At 38.5% G+C, this 20,338-nt stretch overlaps 1 protein-coding gene across 2 annotated transcripts in view; it reads right to left on the bottom strand.

The window, feature by feature from the left end:
- Positions 1 to 222: 222 nt before the first annotated feature.
- SIN3A (SIN3 transcription regulator family member A) overlaps positions 223 to 20,338 on the bottom strand; it is a 67,752-nt gene continuing 47,636 nt past the window's right edge. For both annotated transcript variants that reach the window (XM_006888289.1, XM_006888288.1), the window contains exons 13-21: positions 18,866 to 19,104; positions 17,521 to 17,704; positions 16,068 to 16,641; positions 14,511 to 14,680; positions 12,613 to 12,786; positions 5,214 to 5,306; positions 4,220 to 4,314; positions 3,522 to 3,729; positions 223 to 1,462 (exon numbers count right to left, since the gene is read on the bottom strand). In XM_006888289.1, the coding sequence (XP_006888351.1) occupies positions 1,232 to 1,462; positions 3,522 to 3,729; positions 4,220 to 4,314; positions 5,214 to 5,306; positions 12,613 to 12,786; positions 14,511 to 14,680; positions 16,068 to 16,641; positions 17,521 to 17,704; positions 18,866 to 19,104 (1,968 nt within the window). In that variant the 3' untranslated portion in view covers positions 223 to 1,231. The remainder of the gene's footprint in view (positions 1,463 to 3,521; positions 3,730 to 4,219; positions 4,315 to 5,213; positions 5,307 to 12,612; positions 12,787 to 14,510; positions 14,681 to 16,067; positions 16,642 to 17,520; positions 17,705 to 18,865; positions 19,105 to 20,338) is intronic.

The raw sequence follows: 20,338 nt of genomic DNA, 5'->3' as shown, positions 1-20,338 counted from the left end.
GGGGGGGGGGTAGTTGGAAATGGAACACCAAAACACCAAGTACCAAAAGAATTTATTCTACTTTTAAAATCTGGAATATCTTGATTTGGGTAAGTGCACATCACTATTAACTAAAGCAAAATCCTGTTTGTACCCTGGATAAGGAGTTGAAGTAAAAGTAAAAATCCCTGCTTCACAACTGTTCTTTGGTGAAGACAAGGGACTTGGGCTGAGAATTTATTCCTTAAGTAAGAATCAAGCTTTATTTATTTACAAAAAAAAAAAAAAATAAATTGGGGATCAGAGGGAAGAAGACAAGTTTTACACAAAAGTACTACAACAGTAACTCCCTTTGGTAAAAAGTGTAATAAATGTCTTGTACATCTGTTCATAGGTACTAAATTTGAAGCCACATAGTACTATGGTACACAAGAAGCTAGAGCAGTTATGCTAGCACATCAAAGCATATTTCCTTTAATAAAAAAATTGACAGTATGTACATTATTTACAAAAAAGAAAAAAGTTAAAATTGTGTGTGTGTGTGCATTTCAGAGTAAAGCTGGTGATGGCACTAGGGCAGACTAGTAAATAAGCAGGTACAAAACAGTTCCACGGGAGCTAAAAAGGACGACTGATTTGAACTTCTTGAGGTTGAGAACCAGAAAGAGAAAAGGGTAGGCAGCGAAGAATTCGTCGGGAAATCAAATCCACAAGATGACCAATCCCAAAGCCAAACTACAGGTCTCAGATAAAACCTAATGGATGCTCTAGATTTCAGTGACCAGAATTTAAAAAGAAAAAAAAATCCAGTTTGTATTTTCCTTTTGTGGTGAAGGGGAAAGTGCAGTTACCATCACAGTTAAAATCCATCTGAGTTTTAGTACTTCCCCACTCTTTTGTAAATGTTCTCCCATCTTCTCCCATCCGGTTCCCTCATAGAAGGCCAGGCCACAGGAGACTCCAGTCTTAGCTTTGCTGGTGGGTGCAAGCAAGCAGCACACCCGTGCTTGCATAGACTTCTTTCCCCTCCGGGCCAGGCAAGTGCCCTTTGGGAGAAGTTCCAGCTCCGACTTGGCAAGGTATCCTTGTATGTAGCCCACTTGTACCGGGTTGCACCAGCCACATGCATATCAGGTGGCCATGTCCCAGTGAGGCTTGAAAGGCATCTTCCTTGTTTCTCCAGTGCGCATGAGTATACATGCCCACACACACATTTCCCCCCCCCCTCAGGTTATCTGCTCTGATTTTGCAGTTATGGGGCTTTGAAGACTGTGCCATATTTGACACGATACTTGTTAATGCTCACAAAATGCAGGGTCTCTGTGTCACAGGTGGTGGTACAGGGCACCAGGCCCTCCAGCCCCTCACCCATGAGCCACTTGCTGGTCTCTGCTGCCATTTCCCGGGGCACATGCTCCTTGGTCCATTTATCTACCCAGGCTTGGAACCGCTGATGTAGCCTCTTGCTTACCCGCTCATGAGACTGCAAATTAGAAAAAAAAAAAAACCAAAATGTAAATCAAATAGGCCTTGAGAAGCTTTCTAACATTTTCCCTTAAAGGAGCAGAGGAAAGATGTGGACTCAAGTCTCAGATAACACTTTTGGAAAAAGACAACAGTTTGAAAAAGAAATTTGAAAGAATATGAAGATGTGAGGAAAAGGAAAGCCATAAAGCTCCAAAAGAAATGCTAACACAGGGTCAGAGCAGAATAGAGCAGTGTTGTACAGCTCTGGCAAACATGAGAATTGCCCAATTCCATTAATTTTCATTTGAAGGCAGCAAGTTTTAACGCAGTTTAAAGTGAGACAGAATGAAAAACAGCTGCAGGTCCAGCTGTCCGGTCTTTTGTGTAAACATGGCTCCCACTGCTCAGTAAAAAAGTGCAGTAACACCCCCAAAAGCAAATCCATTGTCCCATAGGATTTAAGGCTGTAAAGTTTTATGCAAGCAGACTGCCATATCTTCCAGAGTGGGCAGTGGCTGTCACACTACTGACCTTTCTGGTTAGCAGTGGAGTACTTTAACCACTATCACCGGGGCTTGTTTAAGTAGAAAGAAAGGGCTTAAAAACCCAGTCTTCTTTTCACTATAGTACCTCACTCTATCCAACAGAGTGCCAATCAGAGAATGTCTTTAATGGATGTCTAAGTTCCCATCTACGCTTCCAGTAATAGGGCAAAAAGTACCCACATACAGGGTGTGGCAGGGGATGCAAAGGTGAATTAAGGATGAGGTACAGATCTTCAAAGAATCTGAATCAGAGTCATGCAATAACATAGGAATTACATTCAGTGCTGAGAAATACACAAACTACCTACCCAACACCTCCCACTGGAATGTTTTATAATCCTTTTGAATTTAACCATTTCAAATAGAATTCTCGATCTGCCCTGAAACCTATTAACTGCTCTCTATCAACAAATTTGTCACTAAACTTTCTATTTATTGAAGCAAAAAATAAACGTAGATCCAGACATTCTTCATGTCCTCCATTCTCCTACTTCCCCACATCACTACATATCCTGTCAATTAAATGTCCCTATTATATGTAGTCTAGTACAATATAGTGGTCCTGCCACTATCATAGTTCAGGGAGCAGCTATTCTCATCTAGAAAAATAGCCTATTGACTGGTCTTTGCTCTTCTAATTTTGAACAACTCACAGCATTCCAAGTCATATTTGTGAACAATGGGCTTTAAACAAATTTAAGACCAAGGGATAAAGTCTCTTCCCACCTTTCCATCATCACTTATTCCAGGCACTACACAGTATTACACATTCTTTACTTATTGACCGCCTTCTCTCTACATTGTGCATTCATGACACATATCTGGGAACAAGGAATGCAGAACGATGAGGCGAAAGTTAACAGTGGCTGTGGTGTCACCATGAGTAGTACCTGCGGGCACCTGAGAGCAATGGTGGTTAAAATTATGTGTCATCTTGCCTAGGTCACAATGCTCAGTGGGTTGACAGTGTATAATGTAGTCATTATCCAATAATTTTCTAAATAATGACTTGGTCTTTGGAATTAACTGTGTTTTTAAAGCATGTCAAGTCCTGTCTTTCTTCCTCCCGGCTCTTGCAGTTGTTGTTTTCTTTGCCTGGAAAGCTCCACCCTTTAGCTCTTCATAGACTGTTCCTTGTCATTATTTGGGTCTCAAATATCACCTCCTCAGAGCCTTCTCCCGTGAAAAAGGGATTCTGTATGTCATTGTTGTAGCCCCTTGGCCTGGCACAAATCTGGCATATGACTGCACCAAAATGGTTTCATCAAACAGAATGTGAAAACAGGTACGATTCATACAGGCAAAGAAGCAGGAATCAGTAAGTTAAGGGAACATGTGTATCAGAAGGTGCTTCCCGGCAAATTGATCTGCTTACTGAGTTAAGTCTCATCTCTAGGAATACATTTTCATAAAAGAAAATCAATTTGGGGGTGGGGAAAAATTAAGAAATTGATTATCATAGGACTCGAGTGGTCTGATCTTTGGGGGGAGAGAGAGAGATGCAATCAAGTCCCAATTATTAATTCTCACCTGATGAGCCCGAAGCAAGGCAGTCCTCCGATACATGTAGTCCTCCGACTTGATCACATACACCATCTTGTAGGAATTCAGCTTGAACCTACACTCAAGCTTATCCAGGCTATCCACATTCTCCATAGCCTTCTTGCTGTTTCCTTCTTTACCTTCCTTTTCCTGCTGTTCTCGACCACGCTGACACTTTCGGATACGCCGCAGATTCCTACACAGTGAGATGAGAGTTTACTCCTTCCCATTCTTATTGTAACTTCACAGTACTTCTCACAATTTTATCATTTCAATGGTTTCATAGTTTTACAAAAAGGAAATACGTTAAAGTATTTAATTTAAAAGGTAAATACAATTTAAAAAAAATCCCCACTTTCTGTTTTCTTAAATGACATAAATGGCCACGACTCACAGCTATGGGTTCAAACTTTCCATCCAGTCCTCTATATTACATTTATGAACTTGCTGCAATTTTGTTAGGGGATTTTCCCCCCCCCAGATAAAATCAAAGTATATTATGCTAGTAAACTCTGAATCATATTCCAGTTCAGTCTATGATGTAGTAACTATATAAATCTTGAATTAGCATCCACGAAAGAAGGAACAAATAAGTAAATTAAAATCAACCCAAGAGTCATTTAACTCTCCCTATTCCTCAACCACCACGAAGTTTACAAAGTGGACAGGCGGCCTGGCTCACTTACCTTGGCAGAAACACTGGTTTCTGTGCTAGATGCTCACGAAGCTCAGGAGAGGTAGTATCAGAATTCATATAGCGTTCCACATAGTCTGACCAGCGCTAGGATTATAAACAATGAAGATGAAGTGGTCACAAAACAGGATTCCATCCTCATCAAGTAGCCTTCTTCATCAAATGAAGACTAAAATGTCTAAGAACAAAAGCTGACTTCCTGCTGTCACTGTTAAATCAGAAAAGGCTCATAGCTGATCCTCTAAGTTTGTAAATCACAGGAGAGGAGATTGCCCATTTTTCTCCCTTGGAACTGCTGGTGGATTAAAATTGCCAGAGGTGCAGTCTCACATAGCACAACTCCCTACAGATTACGCCACAAAGCTTCCCTCTGTCTTTATAACTTAAGCCAAAATGCCAAGAAGGGGTGGTGGTATTTTCAATGAGACTGATTTTAATGACAGGATTTATTTCCCTAGAGGATTTTTTTTTAGTACAGAGGCAAATATTTTGACAATTAGTATCTTTTTTTAAAATTTTTATTGTATTATTTTTACGTGTACCGTCAAATCAGATGTGACTGGTACAGGGGGAGATTGCCCCCTCTTTCTCCAGCAGAGCATCTGGTGGATTTGAACTGTGTACCTCTGGGATTGCAGTGGACAATTAGTATCTCTTAACATTTAAAATCTGGATTTCAGTCCTATCTAGGGTCATGTGGGAATTCAACTATACAGGATCAGTGAGTCAATATTCCATTTAAAGCCAAGCCTGTCCTATATCCCTACTATCATGCATTCAGTGTAACTTTCTCATTTATATACCAGACAGACCCAGCTACGAATGCCACTTTACCCTGCCTACTCCGTGGGGCTGAGAGCTCCTAGCTTTCTCCTGCCCAGTATAAAGGCTCCTCAAGGCTTCAAGAAGATGGTCAGCTGGGCAAATTCTAGGGACCCAACTGCTCTCTCAGCACTGGGCTTCTGCAGTATGCCCACCCCTCATACCTCTGCTTCCACTGGGTCATCAGAGTTCTCCTCTTCTGTGTCCAAAAGTTCAATAGTCAGCTGCACCTTGTCTTGGCTCTGAATGAACATAAGCTGCAAATAAACAGTGAGTAAATATTTGAAAGAACAATCCTGAAGTTATAAACAACCTAACTTCTTAAGGGCTAGGTATGGGAGGCAAGCCTTTAAAACTTTTCCCTTTTTTAAAAAATTGAAGAGATGAGGAAAAAACACACCTCAAGAGCCCAAGAAACCAGTAACAAAAGTCTGAAGTCCAATCTCAAACCCAGAAAAATGGAGTGAGTCAAAGAAAAAGTACTACTTCATCTCTCTTAGATGAGTTAAAATAGTTAACAAGAGTGCTTTAAAAAATTCTTTTATTCACTGTAGTTGTTAGGTTCCAGTGAGCTAAGTACAACTTATAGTGACTTCATGAACCAAGATATGAACCCTGTCCTATCCTGTGCAAGCTTAATCATCTGACACACTTGAACCCACTGCTGCCTTGACTGTGTCAATTCATCTCATCGAAGGTTTTTCTCTCCTTCGTTGACCCTCCCACCTTTCCAAGCATGATGTCCTTTTCCAAGGAACAGCTTCTGCTTGCAACATGCCTTAAGTATCATAGGTAAAGGTTTGTCATCTTTGCCATCAAAATATACTCTCACTTTCTCTAAGACCTATCTGTTCTTTTGGTAGTCTATGGGATACTCAGTACTCTTCTCCAACACCATAGATCCAAGGCATCAATTCTTCAGTCATTTTATTTTATTCACTGTCTAGTTTTCAGATGCATAGTAAGTGACTGAAAAGACCATGTTCTGAATCAGGCACTTTCTAGTCTTCAAACTGACATGCAATACATCTCCTGATTGTTGGTACCACAGGTGTCAACTGTGGATCCAAGGAAGATGAAATCTGACATTTCCCGTTTTTTCTTTCATGTATCATGATGTTGTTTATAGTTCTAGTGTTGATGATTTCTATCTTTATGTTGAGATGTAATCCATACTGAAGGCTGTACTTGATCTTCTGCAGCAGGTGTTTCAAGTCCTCCCCACTTTCAGCAAGCAGAGTTGTGTCATCTGCAAAATAAGGTTGAGTCTTTCTCCAATTCTGATGCTGCATTCTTCTAGAGTTCAGCTTCTGAAATGATTTTTTTCAGCATATAGATGGAATAGGTAAAAGAGAAGAGAGTATATATGGCCAGAATTGTAAAATGGCACCTGATAAACTAATTTCTAAGACTTAAGTCAGTCTTTAGGATGAAAATGAAACAAAAATTATGTGAAAACCTCAATAAAGACTAATCAGTGTACATACTGCAATAAAAGACCACATCAGATATTCAATGTATCTTAAGACAAAGACTCCAAAAATGATTTATCATAGTCTCAACTGTATTTGAAACTTGACATTTTGAGCTCTGCTAATATTTATATGATTAAAGAAAATGTCTTTCCTACCAGCTTGTGACTTTGTCCTATATATGAGAACTGATTTGATGGCAGTGGTTTTGGTTTTTTTGTTTAGTAAAACATGAAAACTCATGTCCATCAAGGTGATTCTGAATCACAATAACCCTTCAATGAGATGTAAATCTATACAGAAGGTGACTATCCCTCTTTCTCCTGCAGACTAACTTAGTGGATTTTAAATGGCAACGTTTTAGTTAGCAGCCTGTTATGTTACACACTACATTACCAGGGTTCTTTCCCACACACAATTACTTCTAAAATAGGTAATAAAAACAAACCAAAACAAATACCTGGTCAAGAGTTTGCTAACTGACCCTCCTGGGTCAGAGATGATGTGGAGAAACAAGATTGGTATATCTTATAATTGACCGTAACCCCACCCCACTGCAGATGGTCATGTCTGACTCTACAGGACAGGGGAGAACAGACCCAGGTTTCTAAGACTAACCTTTACAGCAGTACAGTACCACCTTCTTCTGTGGAGGGGCCAGTGGGTTCAGACAGATGACTTTCTGGTTAGTAGTTGAGTGCTTTAACCATTGTGCCACCAGGGCTACTTGTTAAGGACTACAAACCCCTTCAACAGTCTAACAGTCTCCTCTAAAACAGAACTCAACTTCACTCCAGTTGGCTCTTTCACCTATGCTGCTTGTACTATGAAGCTCTTTACCGTGTTTTCACCCAAGTTCTCTTTTCTATAGCCAGTCTCAAAGTCTTAGGCTGTCCATACCCATCATTCCAATTCAGTAACGCCCCACTAAACATGGCTTAGCTCCTTGATTTCTCGTACTGAATGATGCCAAACTAGTTTTCCTGAAAACTCAACTCCAATGGTGCACTTAAGTCTTTAAAAACAAAACACATCTTGATCAACCATAAAGTAAAATTCACTTTATATACAGTCCACAGATTACAAACAAGTTCTATTGCTAATCTGTCTTTTTTTTTTTTTGCTAATCTGTCTTTTAGTCTGATTTATAAGTAAGATAGTACAGTTCAGTATGGTTCATATCCAACATCAGTCAAATGTATGTCTTACTATATATTACCTGTCAATGCATTAAAAACACTCCACATCCAGACACATACACTAAGACATCTTTAAAATGGCAATCAGGTTTTCATGTGCAATGCAAAGTAGCATACACTTGTTACTACAAACCACTGTATTAATATGCTATGTGTATATGTATGGTTTATATCAGATGTTTGTAATCCAAGAACTGTCTGCATTTAGTTTAACTGTAACAGCCTTTTACACAACCCTTTCACACACTGTGTCAATATTCTATACGTGACTCATTCAATATATAGTTACTAAATGTTTACTGTATTCAGGCCAGCAACACATTTTAAAAAGAATTTAGTTTCTGCTACACAGAACTCCATTTATTAAAGGAAGCAAATATATAAACAGCTATACCTACAACTAAGTAACTGTAAAAGCACTACAGGTAAAAACAAGTGCTATGAGGAAATACTTTCTCCTCAGTGAATTGAGAAAGGCTTCACTTCATTTTTGTGTGTGTGTGTGCCCATACTTCTAGTAGATTTTTGTTTAGGGCTTCCCATCATTAAAATGACACTAAGCTGACCACTGACAGGAACAGGGTCCAAACAAATTCAGGCAGAGAAAACTGTTGACAAAGGAACAGGACCAAAAAACTACAATTGAAAATGAGAGGGAAGAATATAAACTAAAACACTGAAGAAGAAAAATAAAGTAGGAAAAGACGAAATGAGAACTAAAATTTCCTGCCCATGTCACCACTGGGAAAAGTACAATATCAAGTATTTATTAAGGAATGGAAAAAAAAAAATAAGTATTCTTATGAAAATGTTTATTGGCACAGACTGCCACGTTGAAGAATGAAATGGTAATATTCATTACAGTTTAAATGTTAAAATACGCATAACTTTTGGCCTAGTAACTGTATTTTTTTGTTGCTTAAATATTAGCACAAATATATAGGTACAATGTTGTTCAGTAGATGATGCATGTTGACCCAATGAACCTGTGCCATCCTCAGGATCTCTGATATGCTTGAGCCCACTGCAATCAAAAGTCACTGTGTCAATCCATCTTACTGAGGATGTGACCTACCTTTCCTAGCATGGTCTCTTTTTCTAAGGACTAGCCAGCACCTCCTGACAACATGCTCAAAGTATGAAATAAAATGTCACCATCCTTGCTTCTAAGGAGCACTGTAGTTATAGATCCTCTAGGACTGATCTGTTTGTTGTTCTACTAATTCCTAAGATACTAAGTACTTTCTCCAATACTACAATTCAAAGTCATCAATTCTTCTGTTATTCTTACTAATCGCCCAACTTTCTGATGCACAGGAGAAACGGAAAATACCATCATGTCCATGTCTTTAAACTGATTTCCTTGCTCTTTAGGACTTTGGAGAGTTCCTTGACAGCAGGTTTTCCCAACGCAACACATTTTCTGATTTCTTGATTACCACTGGGGTTTCTTGTAGATCCAAGGAAAATGAAATTGTTGAGAAATTCAATCTTTTCTCCATTTATAATGATGCTTATTAGCCCAGTAGTAAGGATTTTTGTCTTGTTGAGATGTAATCCATGTTGAAGGCTGTAGTCTTTGATCTTCAGCAGCAAGTACTTCAAGTTCTCTTCAGTTTCTGAAAGCAAAACTGTGTCACCTGTGTAATGGAGGTTGTTAGTAAGTTTTCCTTCAAAAATATTGATGCCAGTCTCCTTCACAGAATTCAGTTGTTAGATTTGCTCAGCATACATATTTAACAGGTATAGAGAAAGGATACCAACTGATGCACATCTTTCCTAATTTGAAACCATGCTTGTTCTATGCGTAAATTCCTCATGCGTACAATTAAGTGTCCAGCGATTCCCATTCTTCTTAACATCAGTAATTTATGACTCATACGATCAGATGTGTTTGCATAATCAATAAAACACAAGTGAACATCTCTCTGGTATTCCCTTCTTCCTACCAAGATCCATCTGGCATCAGCAATGATACCCTTCATTTCACAGCCTCTTCTGAACCCAGCTTGAACTTTTGGCAGTTTCCTATGGACATACAGTTCCAGTCATTTTATATTATCTTCAGCAAGATTTTACTTGCATGTATGCAAACATTTTAATGTTCATCCATAAGAGAATGTGTATTTAAAGCTATAATCTATCTTCTATTAAATACAACATAGCAGTTAAAAGAAATGGAGGTAATCAAGTTAAACAATAAGATACACTTAAAAAATTAGTAAAATGGAGAATAGGTATAGTCTAACACCATTTAATCTAGACTAAGGCTCTGGTGGTCTAGTGGTAAGAAGATGCGCTGCCATCCCAAAGGCAAGTGGTTCAAATCCACCTACTGCTGTGCAAGAAGAGGACAGGCAACCCCCTCCCATGTGATTTACCGCCTCTGAAAACCCACTGCAGAATCAGTCAGGGGTCATCTGGACTTGAAGGTACACACCACTACCACCATTTCTATATATAAAGTAAATGCACTGAGAAGAGTCTGGACATATCGACACCAGAGACAAAAATATACCTGACAAAGGCAAGCAGTGTAGCATGTGTACAGAACAAAGTGGAAAAAGAAAAGGAAAGGACTAGACAATCTGAAGGGCTACTTATGCCAAACTACAGGATTTTTTATTCTCTATGTTAAACTTGTTTGAAAAAAAAATTTCCTTTATGCCAAATATCTTAACAGAAGGATGATTTTGTTAGCACATCTTCCTCCTATTCCCTCACCAATCTGATCATCATTCTAGCCCACAGAGGACCATTTTACGGATTCCTCCATAGCTTTCCTTTGCACAATTCAATTACATTATCATCTCTGTTGGTGACTGTAATTTTGCCCATTACAAAACTAAACACATAGTGAGTTCTAGTAAACTCATTTTCAAATCAGATTCTAAATTAGGAAAAGATAAGTGGTGAATTAAAAAACTGAGTAAATAGTATGTACAGACACTAACTATGTGGAGTCAGATAATTTAAATATATGACATACATGCCCAATGAGGTATTGTGTTTAGGTCAACCAATCACAAATTTTGTTCTGGGCCATTTGCTCCTGCCCATCTTATATGTATATATATGCACACACACACACACATATACATACATACACACATACATACATATACCACTTAGTTGTGCCTACTCATTACATAGCTGCAATCATAAAATTTTGTATCCATTTATAATCTCAACATTTTTACTGTTTATAGTGAATTTTCAGCAACTGCAAATATACCATGTACAAAGTATTTATACAAAAGGCTGGCATTAACAATTCCCATACGGGCTGGGCATCTAGACTAATTTATAATAAACTGGAAGCCATCTAAATATTGAAAATAAGCATGGTTTTTCTAGAAAATATTAAACAGTCATTAAAAAGACAATGAAGGTCCTATTACTCATTGAACAAAGTAAGTTCTAGAACCCTGCTGAGTATAACCTCTTTGAAAATAAACATAAATGTGTAGAAATGTCACTGGTCACTTTCTGGAAAGAATGACAGGCTTTAGCCTGTATTTTTTTGTATTTTCTAAAGTGACCACAGAATACATGTATAAGTACTTTTAAACAATATTCGCAGTGCTATAAAATGTTTACAAGCAAAAAAAGAAAGCAGAGGACGAAAGAAGTGTGAAAATTATACAATTACGTTTTTTAAAAGGCATTAAAAAATGACAGGAAAGAAACAAAGTGGGAAGAGTGAACTTAACCAGTCGATGTTTGTTTTGTTCATTTCCTCTAATGTGTTTGTTAAACACTCCCGGGTTTAAGGGGTCAAAGTACACTGGTATGGTTTGACTTCTGACCAACATTTTTTTTTAATTATTATTTTTTGTGCATGTACCGTCAAATCAGATCTGACAGGTATAGGAGGAGATTGTCCCTCCTTCTCCAGCAGAGCATCTGGTGGATTTGAACCGCTTACCTATGGGATTGCAGTGCAGCTTTACACTAGGCCACAAGAGCTCCCTGCTATTTTTTTAAAAAATTAATTTTAATGAAAATTTACAAAGACTTGGATTTCCATTCACTCACTGCTGTACTTTTTTCCCCTGCCCAAACTCCCCCAACCTCAGTTCCCTCTTCTCTTTGAAAAGTAAAGGAAAAGTTCTTTCATTGTTATACAATCCCTCTCCACAAGTCCACTCCACTATGCAGCTTTTGTTCTAGACTCCTGTCATGACAGTAATACCTAATCATGCATCCCTTTTAAACAGTTCTCTCCCTCATTTGTTTCAATACAGTATACACAATTTATCTTATCTTTCTCAGTCTCCCTCCAACTTCGAGGTTAGTCCTGTTTTACAACAGTGGCACTATGCAGTATTTGTCCTTTTGTGACTTAGATATTTCACTCAGCATAATGTCCTCTAGGGTCATCCATTTTGTATAATATTGGGCACAGGATATGAACAGACCCTTCACCAAAGATGACATTCAGATGGCAAATAAACACATGAAGAAATGTTCAAAATCCCTAGCTCTAAGAGATGCAAATCAAAACCACGAGATAATTATCTCACTCCAGTAAGAATAGTAAAATTTAACAAAACAGCAAACATCAAATGCTGGCAAGGTTGTGGAGAAACTGGGACTTTTATTTATTATTGATGTTGTTGTTATGTGCCATCGAGTCGTTTCCGACTCATAGCGACCCTATGCACAACAGCTCTAAACCCTGCTCTATCCTGCGCCAACCGCACTGTCTCTGACACACCCATCCCGATTACCCCAGTCACCGAATCAATCCATCTCATAGAAGGTCTTCCCCTCCTGCGCTGTCCCTCCACCCTCCCAAGCATGATGTCCCTCTCCAAGGACCCGTCCCTCTAGAAGTGTAAAATGGTGCAAACACTGTGACAAAGTTTTCCGTGACCAGCAATTCTCACCTTAAAGCAATTTTCATCTGACATGAGCTGTTCAGCCTTCCTCTGGTAAGCTGACTCAAGGAGGCTCCTTGAAGTCTGTGTGCTCAGCTGGCCTCCAGTGGCCCCATTATTGTTTTCGGATAAGTAAAGGTCAGTCACTTGCACACATATCTCATCACTCACAATATGTTGTAGCTGAAATCAAGCAAAGTTCAGATATCCGTGAATCACAAAAATATATATATAATCAATCTATATCTCCCTGTAAATACAAGTAACCTTCCTTCAGTTGGTCCAGTCATTCAGCTCAGAAAAGGTTTCTTGGGTTGGAAATTTCAGAACACTACATACACATAACTACTATTTTACCATCAAAGAATAAGCCATGATCTCCAACACCACCACTAGTCTGAATAAAACATTCATATCTATTTAAAAACCACCAGTAATAGTTCAAGATGCTTATTTAAAAGAAAAACAATACTAATTCCTAACTGTGTAAAGATCACAAATGCTTCTACTAACTCCCCATTCCCTCCACTCCCTGGTGACCATAAAGTAAGCATGTGCGCGTGCACACACACACTTTTCACTCTTATTTGATCTTTGCCACTACTCTGGGATGGAAGTATATACATTTATGAAACAAACATACATACATGTGAGATGGAGGGTCTTGAAAGAATGGTGCGAGCAAGATTTTAATTTCTATTGCCAGCCCTAGTACAAAGCCTGAAACTCAATAGTATTTAAGAAACGGTTGCTGAATTAAATGCTTAGAGGCCCTCAGCTGAAGCAAAGTTAACATGAATATACAAGCTTCTTCATTCCTGGGCCCCATACATATTCTTTCCATGTGTCTATTTTAAAGATTCTCAAACACTAAGTCATCCTATTTTTAGGAAGATACATTCTTTTTAAAGTGCATGTAACTATGACAATTACTTAGTCTTTAAATGACAAGTATGTTTATTTGTAGATAATTGGACAAAGTGCAAAGGTTAGAAGAATTTGAGGCTAATATAAAAACTAGTATCTACAGCAAATACAGATGGCTAGATTATAATTAGTCCAGACAATGGAATTCTGATAGTCATTAAAATAATGTTCATGATTTCATAACATGAAGGAAAACTCTCAAGATCAGTATTAGGAAGAGAAATAGTTGGGGAGGGGAGAATATCCAAAGCCTAGACATATTCTCTCCACCCAAGTTAATTCCCCTCCTTTATACCTTCTGTTCAAGTCAACCCTATCACTGACTACTCCCCATCCATGCTTTCTTTTTGGATAACCAGCCCCTCCCATAGTCATTGGGAAAGGCAACAGCCAGATCAGATACTTTCTTGGTAATGTGAATTGACATTCAGAGCGAGACTAGTTTTGTAAAACAGCACTTTGTGTGGAAAGCTTTATCCAAGTTCTTACTTTGGAAAAGTGCACTAAAGCTGTTACAAGCTATAGTTAATAAATTATTCAGTTATAAACAACAATTCTAGCTCTGAAGTACCTTAAGTGGGGAAAGTTACTATATGAAACTCTTCGGTAAAAAGTTCTTTAAATTATTGGTATATGAATTACCTGTGCAAGAAGTTTTACCCACTTTAAGAGTGGGCCAAGAACATTATTCTCTAGAGGCAGCCAGCAAACAAGAGGCAAAACATTGGGTCTGAAGTAGACTACTCCTACTGTGAGAACATACTGAGCGAAGTCAGCCTACCTTGGCTGAGATAGCTGTCTGTGACTATGAGAAATCAGATACTTTGTGAGCCTTCCTAGCTCCCCAAAAGAACTACATTTTCATAAAACATTTTGATAGGGGAAACGGCCTTTCCACTTCCAAAACAAGATTTGTCTCTGATCCACCACTAGGGAAGGATTTCTTCCTTCGCCAGCCTCAGCATGCACCATCCTCTCACCTGTCTCACAATGCTCTGGATCAGCTTGTCCATGGTAAAGGCAATGTAAGCATGAATGGTGAACATCTCTCTCAATGAATCTTCATACTGTGATGAATCTATGTTGCCATCCAGTAGGCTCCTCACCATATCCAGGAAAGCTGGATAATAATCTTCTACCTCTACATCCACTGTGGGAGAAATGGGACAAGTGAGGCCTTACCAATCTAAGAGGAGATCAGGACAGAGGGAAGAGTAAACCCACAGCTGGCTAAACTCGTGTGTGAAGTTCACACACACTTAGTATTCTACACTCTTTCTGCAACAGAGAGATAAAAATGACAGGTGGCTATAATCAGCAGTGCTGTCTATCAGAAGAGAGTGACTCTGCAGCTTTAATTGCGGCTTCTTACATATGGGATATAAGGACACTCACTCATAGTACTACTCGGCTCGGAATAAATGAGAGCAAAACATGTCAGTCCTTCAAAAGTTGCTAGTTCCCAGGCTAAGAAAAAATCTGTTTATTAAGAATTCCCTGTCTGCATAAGAGAATTCCTCATGAGTCACTAGCTCATAAAGTAGCATAAAGTACAGATGAGAAAAAGCAGTCACACTTTAGCACAGGAAAACCTGGGAACAGAAAAGTGCAAATTAAATCGTCTATGAATAATGAAACAATATGCATTTGTCAAAGTCCTTTTGTTTAAAAAATGAATTCTGAACACTTTATCCAAATTACTTAAAATGATCTGCACTTGCTACACAAGAGATTGCATCAACTAGTAACAAGAATGAATCTTACTAGTTGCGGAGATATTTTACGACTAGAAGTGGAAAGATTCTGCCTTTATTTTTACTGAAAAACACATAAAAAGTCCCAAAATGGCAAATTTAATCTCTTCTGTCTTGGATATCAAGACTGTGGTTATCCTAGAACTGGAAGGCAGTAGATGGTGTAGGGGTGGGATCTACTGGGGTCATTCTGGTTTACTTGAGTGCTGGTTACATAGGTGGGTTTCCTTATCCCCCAAGCAATCAGAATCCCTATCACTTCTTGAATTCCAATCTCTCTTCCATAATTCATCATTTTGTTTATTGGGAATGAGTCATGAAACCCAAGGTTAAGGAATATTCTTAACCAAACATACATGAGAAAATTCACACCTGGCTTAAGCATGAAAAACTAGGAATTTACGTTCTTCTACAAAGTAGTCATTTGAAAATTTTACATACAATAACCCAGAGAACTATCATTCAGGCAACTGAGAACAGCAGATATTGGCTGCCCTGGTATTCAAAATACTGACCACTGACTAAGTGTGATTCAACCACTACACATGTTTTGCATGTTGACTAACAGCCCCACAAAATAAAAACAGCATCACCACTTACAGGTAACTAGGTTCAGAAAGTTTACATACAATCACACAACCAGTATATTGCAGAGCCAGGATGAGAACCCTCATCTGGCTTTAAGGTCTGTGGTTAGTACACAAAAGAAAGCAATCCTGAATCTAAATAGATCTTGAAGTCCTCAAGCCCCCCGATCCACTGTGTCTTAATCCAGATACTCACTAGGTTCTTTGAGCCGTAGCTGGATGGCAGGACTGTCACTCTTGTCTCGCCTTACACCTGGCATATCGTGCTCCCATACTCTTTCACGGTTTTCTTCTTCAATTTGCCGTTCAGCTTGAGAACAAATTCGCATCAACCTCAAGCAGAGAATTTGGTGCAGCCGCATAAAGATATACCAGTTATTATTGACATAGAAGAGATTATATACTTCATCCATCCCTTTTAGCTTCTGAGCTGCTGTATTACTGAACAGTAGCTTGGATTTAGGGGGGCTACCCCCAACACCATTGTGCTTCTTAGCCGCCCCTGTGGCTTCATCTACATCCATTTCTTCTTCTTCCTCTTCCTCCACATCTGACAGATCACCTCTTTGAGCAAAAAGCAAATCTGGAATGAAATGATGCATGATTTGCTTGATTTTATACTTGTCCTCTTTCTGAATGCCTGTCTGCCTCTTCACGTGGTGGATAATCAAAGCAGCAGCATCTTCTAATATCTGCTTGTCTTCATAGACAAGAGAGAGATGTGGGCCAACTGGTACTCCAGCATTCTCTTCTGTAGCCTGCTCTTGCCTCTGAGAGAATGAAAAAGACACATAGTTATTATATAACATGTTTAGAGCAACAGTAGTCAGACCTATGAAACTACAGTGGTAATACACTCATCCACTACTAGCCCTGGTCATTTGATTTTCCATTCCAAATATCAGAATCTAATATTAATAATTTCAGTGCCTTTTCCAGGTAATGTGAGAGATATATGATGCTAAAATACTGGCACTTTTAGATTTTGATGGCTTACAGGAATGATGGGACAAAATTGGGATTATCTTATAAAAGTCTGAATTAGTACCTATAATAGATATGAAGTATGAGAGCTACTTTAAAATACTTCCAAAGTATGGTATGAAGGGTGAAAAACAGAGATGATTATGTTTATAGGAAAATTCACTTTTCCTTTGCTCCCCTTTTATTTATGTTTGAAATTCAGGATGTTATATGGGAATATTTAATTGTACTGTATTTCTATTTCTATCCATCCTCACTCTGAAGACTGTGAGCCCACAGAGAGCAAAATTAATTTCTTATTCATCTGTTTCTTCACTCTAGTACTATAAATAGCCCTGGTAAATGTGGTGAATAAATGAAAGAGTGAGTTTGGGAATCAATGCTAAGTTTTCAAGTTGTGGGAATCTGAGATGGTATATATGATAGTTTGAAGGAACTAAAGTGGGCAGAGGAGCAAGAAAGGAAGCAGGGATGTAAATTGAAACTGCAGTGATGTATCGGGAGACTAATGAAACAACTTAGGTATAAAGGAGATGGTAGCAAGAAGCAATACATCTTGGAGGCTCTCATTTTCCTATTTCAAATTTAATTTCTAAGAAGCAAAGCTATATTGAACAGAAAAGTAGCAGAATTCTCACAGATGTAGAGCCCACAGCTCAGCTCACCTCATCATAAATACTCTCAATCTCATTGAGCAAGCTCTTAGACCTCAGGACCTTGGTGTCATTCTGTTTAAAGTTGATGCCCTGGTGGTCTAAAGATTTCAAATAATATTTCTCATTTTGTTCTCGCCACACTTTGTTAAAGCCTCTCTGAGCTTCTCGCCATTCTTCCTCTTTCATCTTCAATCTAGTGAGATGGGAAAAAGGACAGAAGTGAGGGCAGTGGAGTGAGATATATACCAAGCTTACTTTATTTCAAAGGTCAGCAGACACACGAAGCCTATCAAAATTACTAGTCACTTGGAATAAGTGTTAAGTTTGAAACTGGTACATGACCAATGTACATTCAGGACTGATTTTGGGGAAGTAATTAGTCCCAAAGTCAGAAGTCTTACCTAAGATAGATATTTCTCAAACAGCTTTCAAAAAAAACACCCTTGAGATTTTAGTAAGTATTCCTTGAAAAAAGAGTTTGCTTTCTTCGTTAGCCAAAAAAAGTTACACATGTTACTTTGTTGTTGTTCTCTCTCTGGAATGTGTACCACACTAATGTGAAAGCAAGAGTCCAAGAGGGGATAACTAGCGCAATAATGTTCCTCTGGACACAGTGAGAGATGTTCTGATCAAAGTGGATCCTAACAATTCAAAAGATCAGAGTATAAAGAAAAAGCAGCACCAGAGTGGAAAAATGGCCTGTTATCAAGTCCAAAATTAAATGGTACTGTGGCAACAAAATCTGGACATTTGTGGAATTGTGCAGCAACTGATAAAAAAATTTTTCACCAGACAAATGAGAGGGGCCCAGCTCTCAGAAGGATTTACAATGTTGTCAAAAAGAAGTATAGAGAACACTGAGGCTCACTCAGTATGGCCTCTAGACTGAAGGTGGGTAAAGATGCTACTCTACCTCTCAGTCTGACAAGAAGGGTTGGTTGTTAGAAAAAAGTACTAAGATTATTGGTAAAAATAACAATTTTTGTTTTGTTGGGGGGGAAGGGTACAGGCTGCAGAAATGTGGGAAGTTGTTTTCTTCTGTTCTTTTAGATATTTTAAAGTAGTACCTTCAAAGAAAGAGGATTATATATTTAACGTGTTACACACTGAGAAACATTTACCTTCTTTCTTGGATCACGGATAAAACCAAGTCTGTAAAGACTTTTCAAAGTCTATCCTTGAATGCTGGCTACACAGAAGCTGTACGTACTATCCCACTCTGCAACTGACTGCCAATAACCAGAGTGGGGGAAAAAATGGAGGTCTATGGACTAGTTTGAGAGATTAATTTAACAGGACACTGAACCTGTCATAAAACAGACTAAAGCACAGTGAACATATTGTACTCAGGTACCTTTTAAGGACAATAGGAACAGCAATAGAGGGGTTCTTCCTCAGACCATCAATGATATCAGCTGCTTTATCAGCATATATCCTCTGAAGTGCTTTTCGATGAATGACTTCTGATGTGCCCCCAAGAGTATTGTCCAAGCGAAATTTGGCTTGTTCTTCAGCAGACAAACGGGAAAGCTTCTTCTGTATTGCTTCTAGAACCCGAATTGTTGCCAGATTCGTCTCTAAAACTACATCAAGCTACAGAGAAAAGACAAGAAGTGTGCTCATAAACTAAAGTAAAATAGGTCTGGACTGTAAGGCAGAGGGTCAAATTCCCCTGGGTTTGAAGCATGGCTCTACCTTACTAGCCAAGTAAGACTCTATCAGTAAAATAGAAATGACAATACTAGTCCTCATGGAAAGTTATTTAATGGATTTAATGATATAATCAACTTAATATGTTTATTAGTATACTCTCTGGCACATAAACAACATCCAATAAATGAGGGATAAGTAGTAGTTGTTACTTGTCTACTACCAGAATGTGCTTTGGCAGCGACTGCCAAACCAGAGGGACCTATTAAGAGGCAACTGTAATGGTTCTCCTTCCATGGATTTTCCTGATTGCCAAAATCACTCTAAAAAATCCCCAAACCTGGGGTGGGGGGGTGGGGCCTGGGCGGGGAGAGAAGGGCAGCAATGAATGAATGGAAATCCCAAATCTCTGTAAATGTTCATTAAAATTTATATATCTATCCCCAAACCTACTCAAACACATAAATATCACAATTACATTCTGGGTGGATAACCTGAGGTATTAAAAATATTCAACAGCCTTATGCGTAACTAGTAGTATTAGTAGTAGGAAGGAGTGATCATCAATCTTAAGAGTCTACTATTTTATCTATGGGTAACCATTTAAATTCTTTTTGATTAGTTAGATCCTTAACTAAATGATGTAAATGACCAGTCTCAAAGACCTACAATAAAATTCCTGAAGAAGGTTATCAAGCTTTGGGACTATAATAGTCATTACATTTTATTTTGTCATAGTCATTATGTCTTTCTCCTCCCTTTGCAATTATAGATGAAATTTTCTGGCTTGGTGATTAGAGAGCCATGTAACTAACTAGTTGAGGCCAGAGAGTTACAAACATGTGATAAAGGTGATTCTGATGAGCATTCTTCTGTCAAACAGCAGTGCACAGACTATGAGCAAGAAATAAATGTCTCTAAGGCTCTGAGACTTGGAGTTCTTGTTTTGCAGCATTATCTAATTTATTCTAATAAAGGAGAATACATCCAGACTAGCTTGTCCCACCACATCCATCAAATGCACTCATACAACGAACATTTGACTTATCTTCACCTTTGTAATTAAAATTGGTAAATGAGGATGCTGTTTCCCACTTGTAAGTCTACCAGCTGAGGGATTAGAGCGTCAGGTCAAGAAAAAGCCAAGGCCCTGTTCTCTACCTAATTCAGCTTAATA

This window comes from Elephantulus edwardii, unplaced genomic scaffold (genome assembly GCF_000299155.1).
Source record: "Elephantulus edwardii isolate Elephantulus edwardi_28Jun2011 unplaced genomic scaffold, EleEdw1.0 scaffold00066, whole genome shotgun sequence".
NCBI lineage: Eukaryota > Metazoa > Chordata > Mammalia > Macroscelidea > Macroscelididae > Elephantulus > Elephantulus edwardii.
The sequence above is the reverse complement of the archived record's forward strand: the minus strand, read 5'-3'. Positions and strand labels throughout refer to the sequence as shown.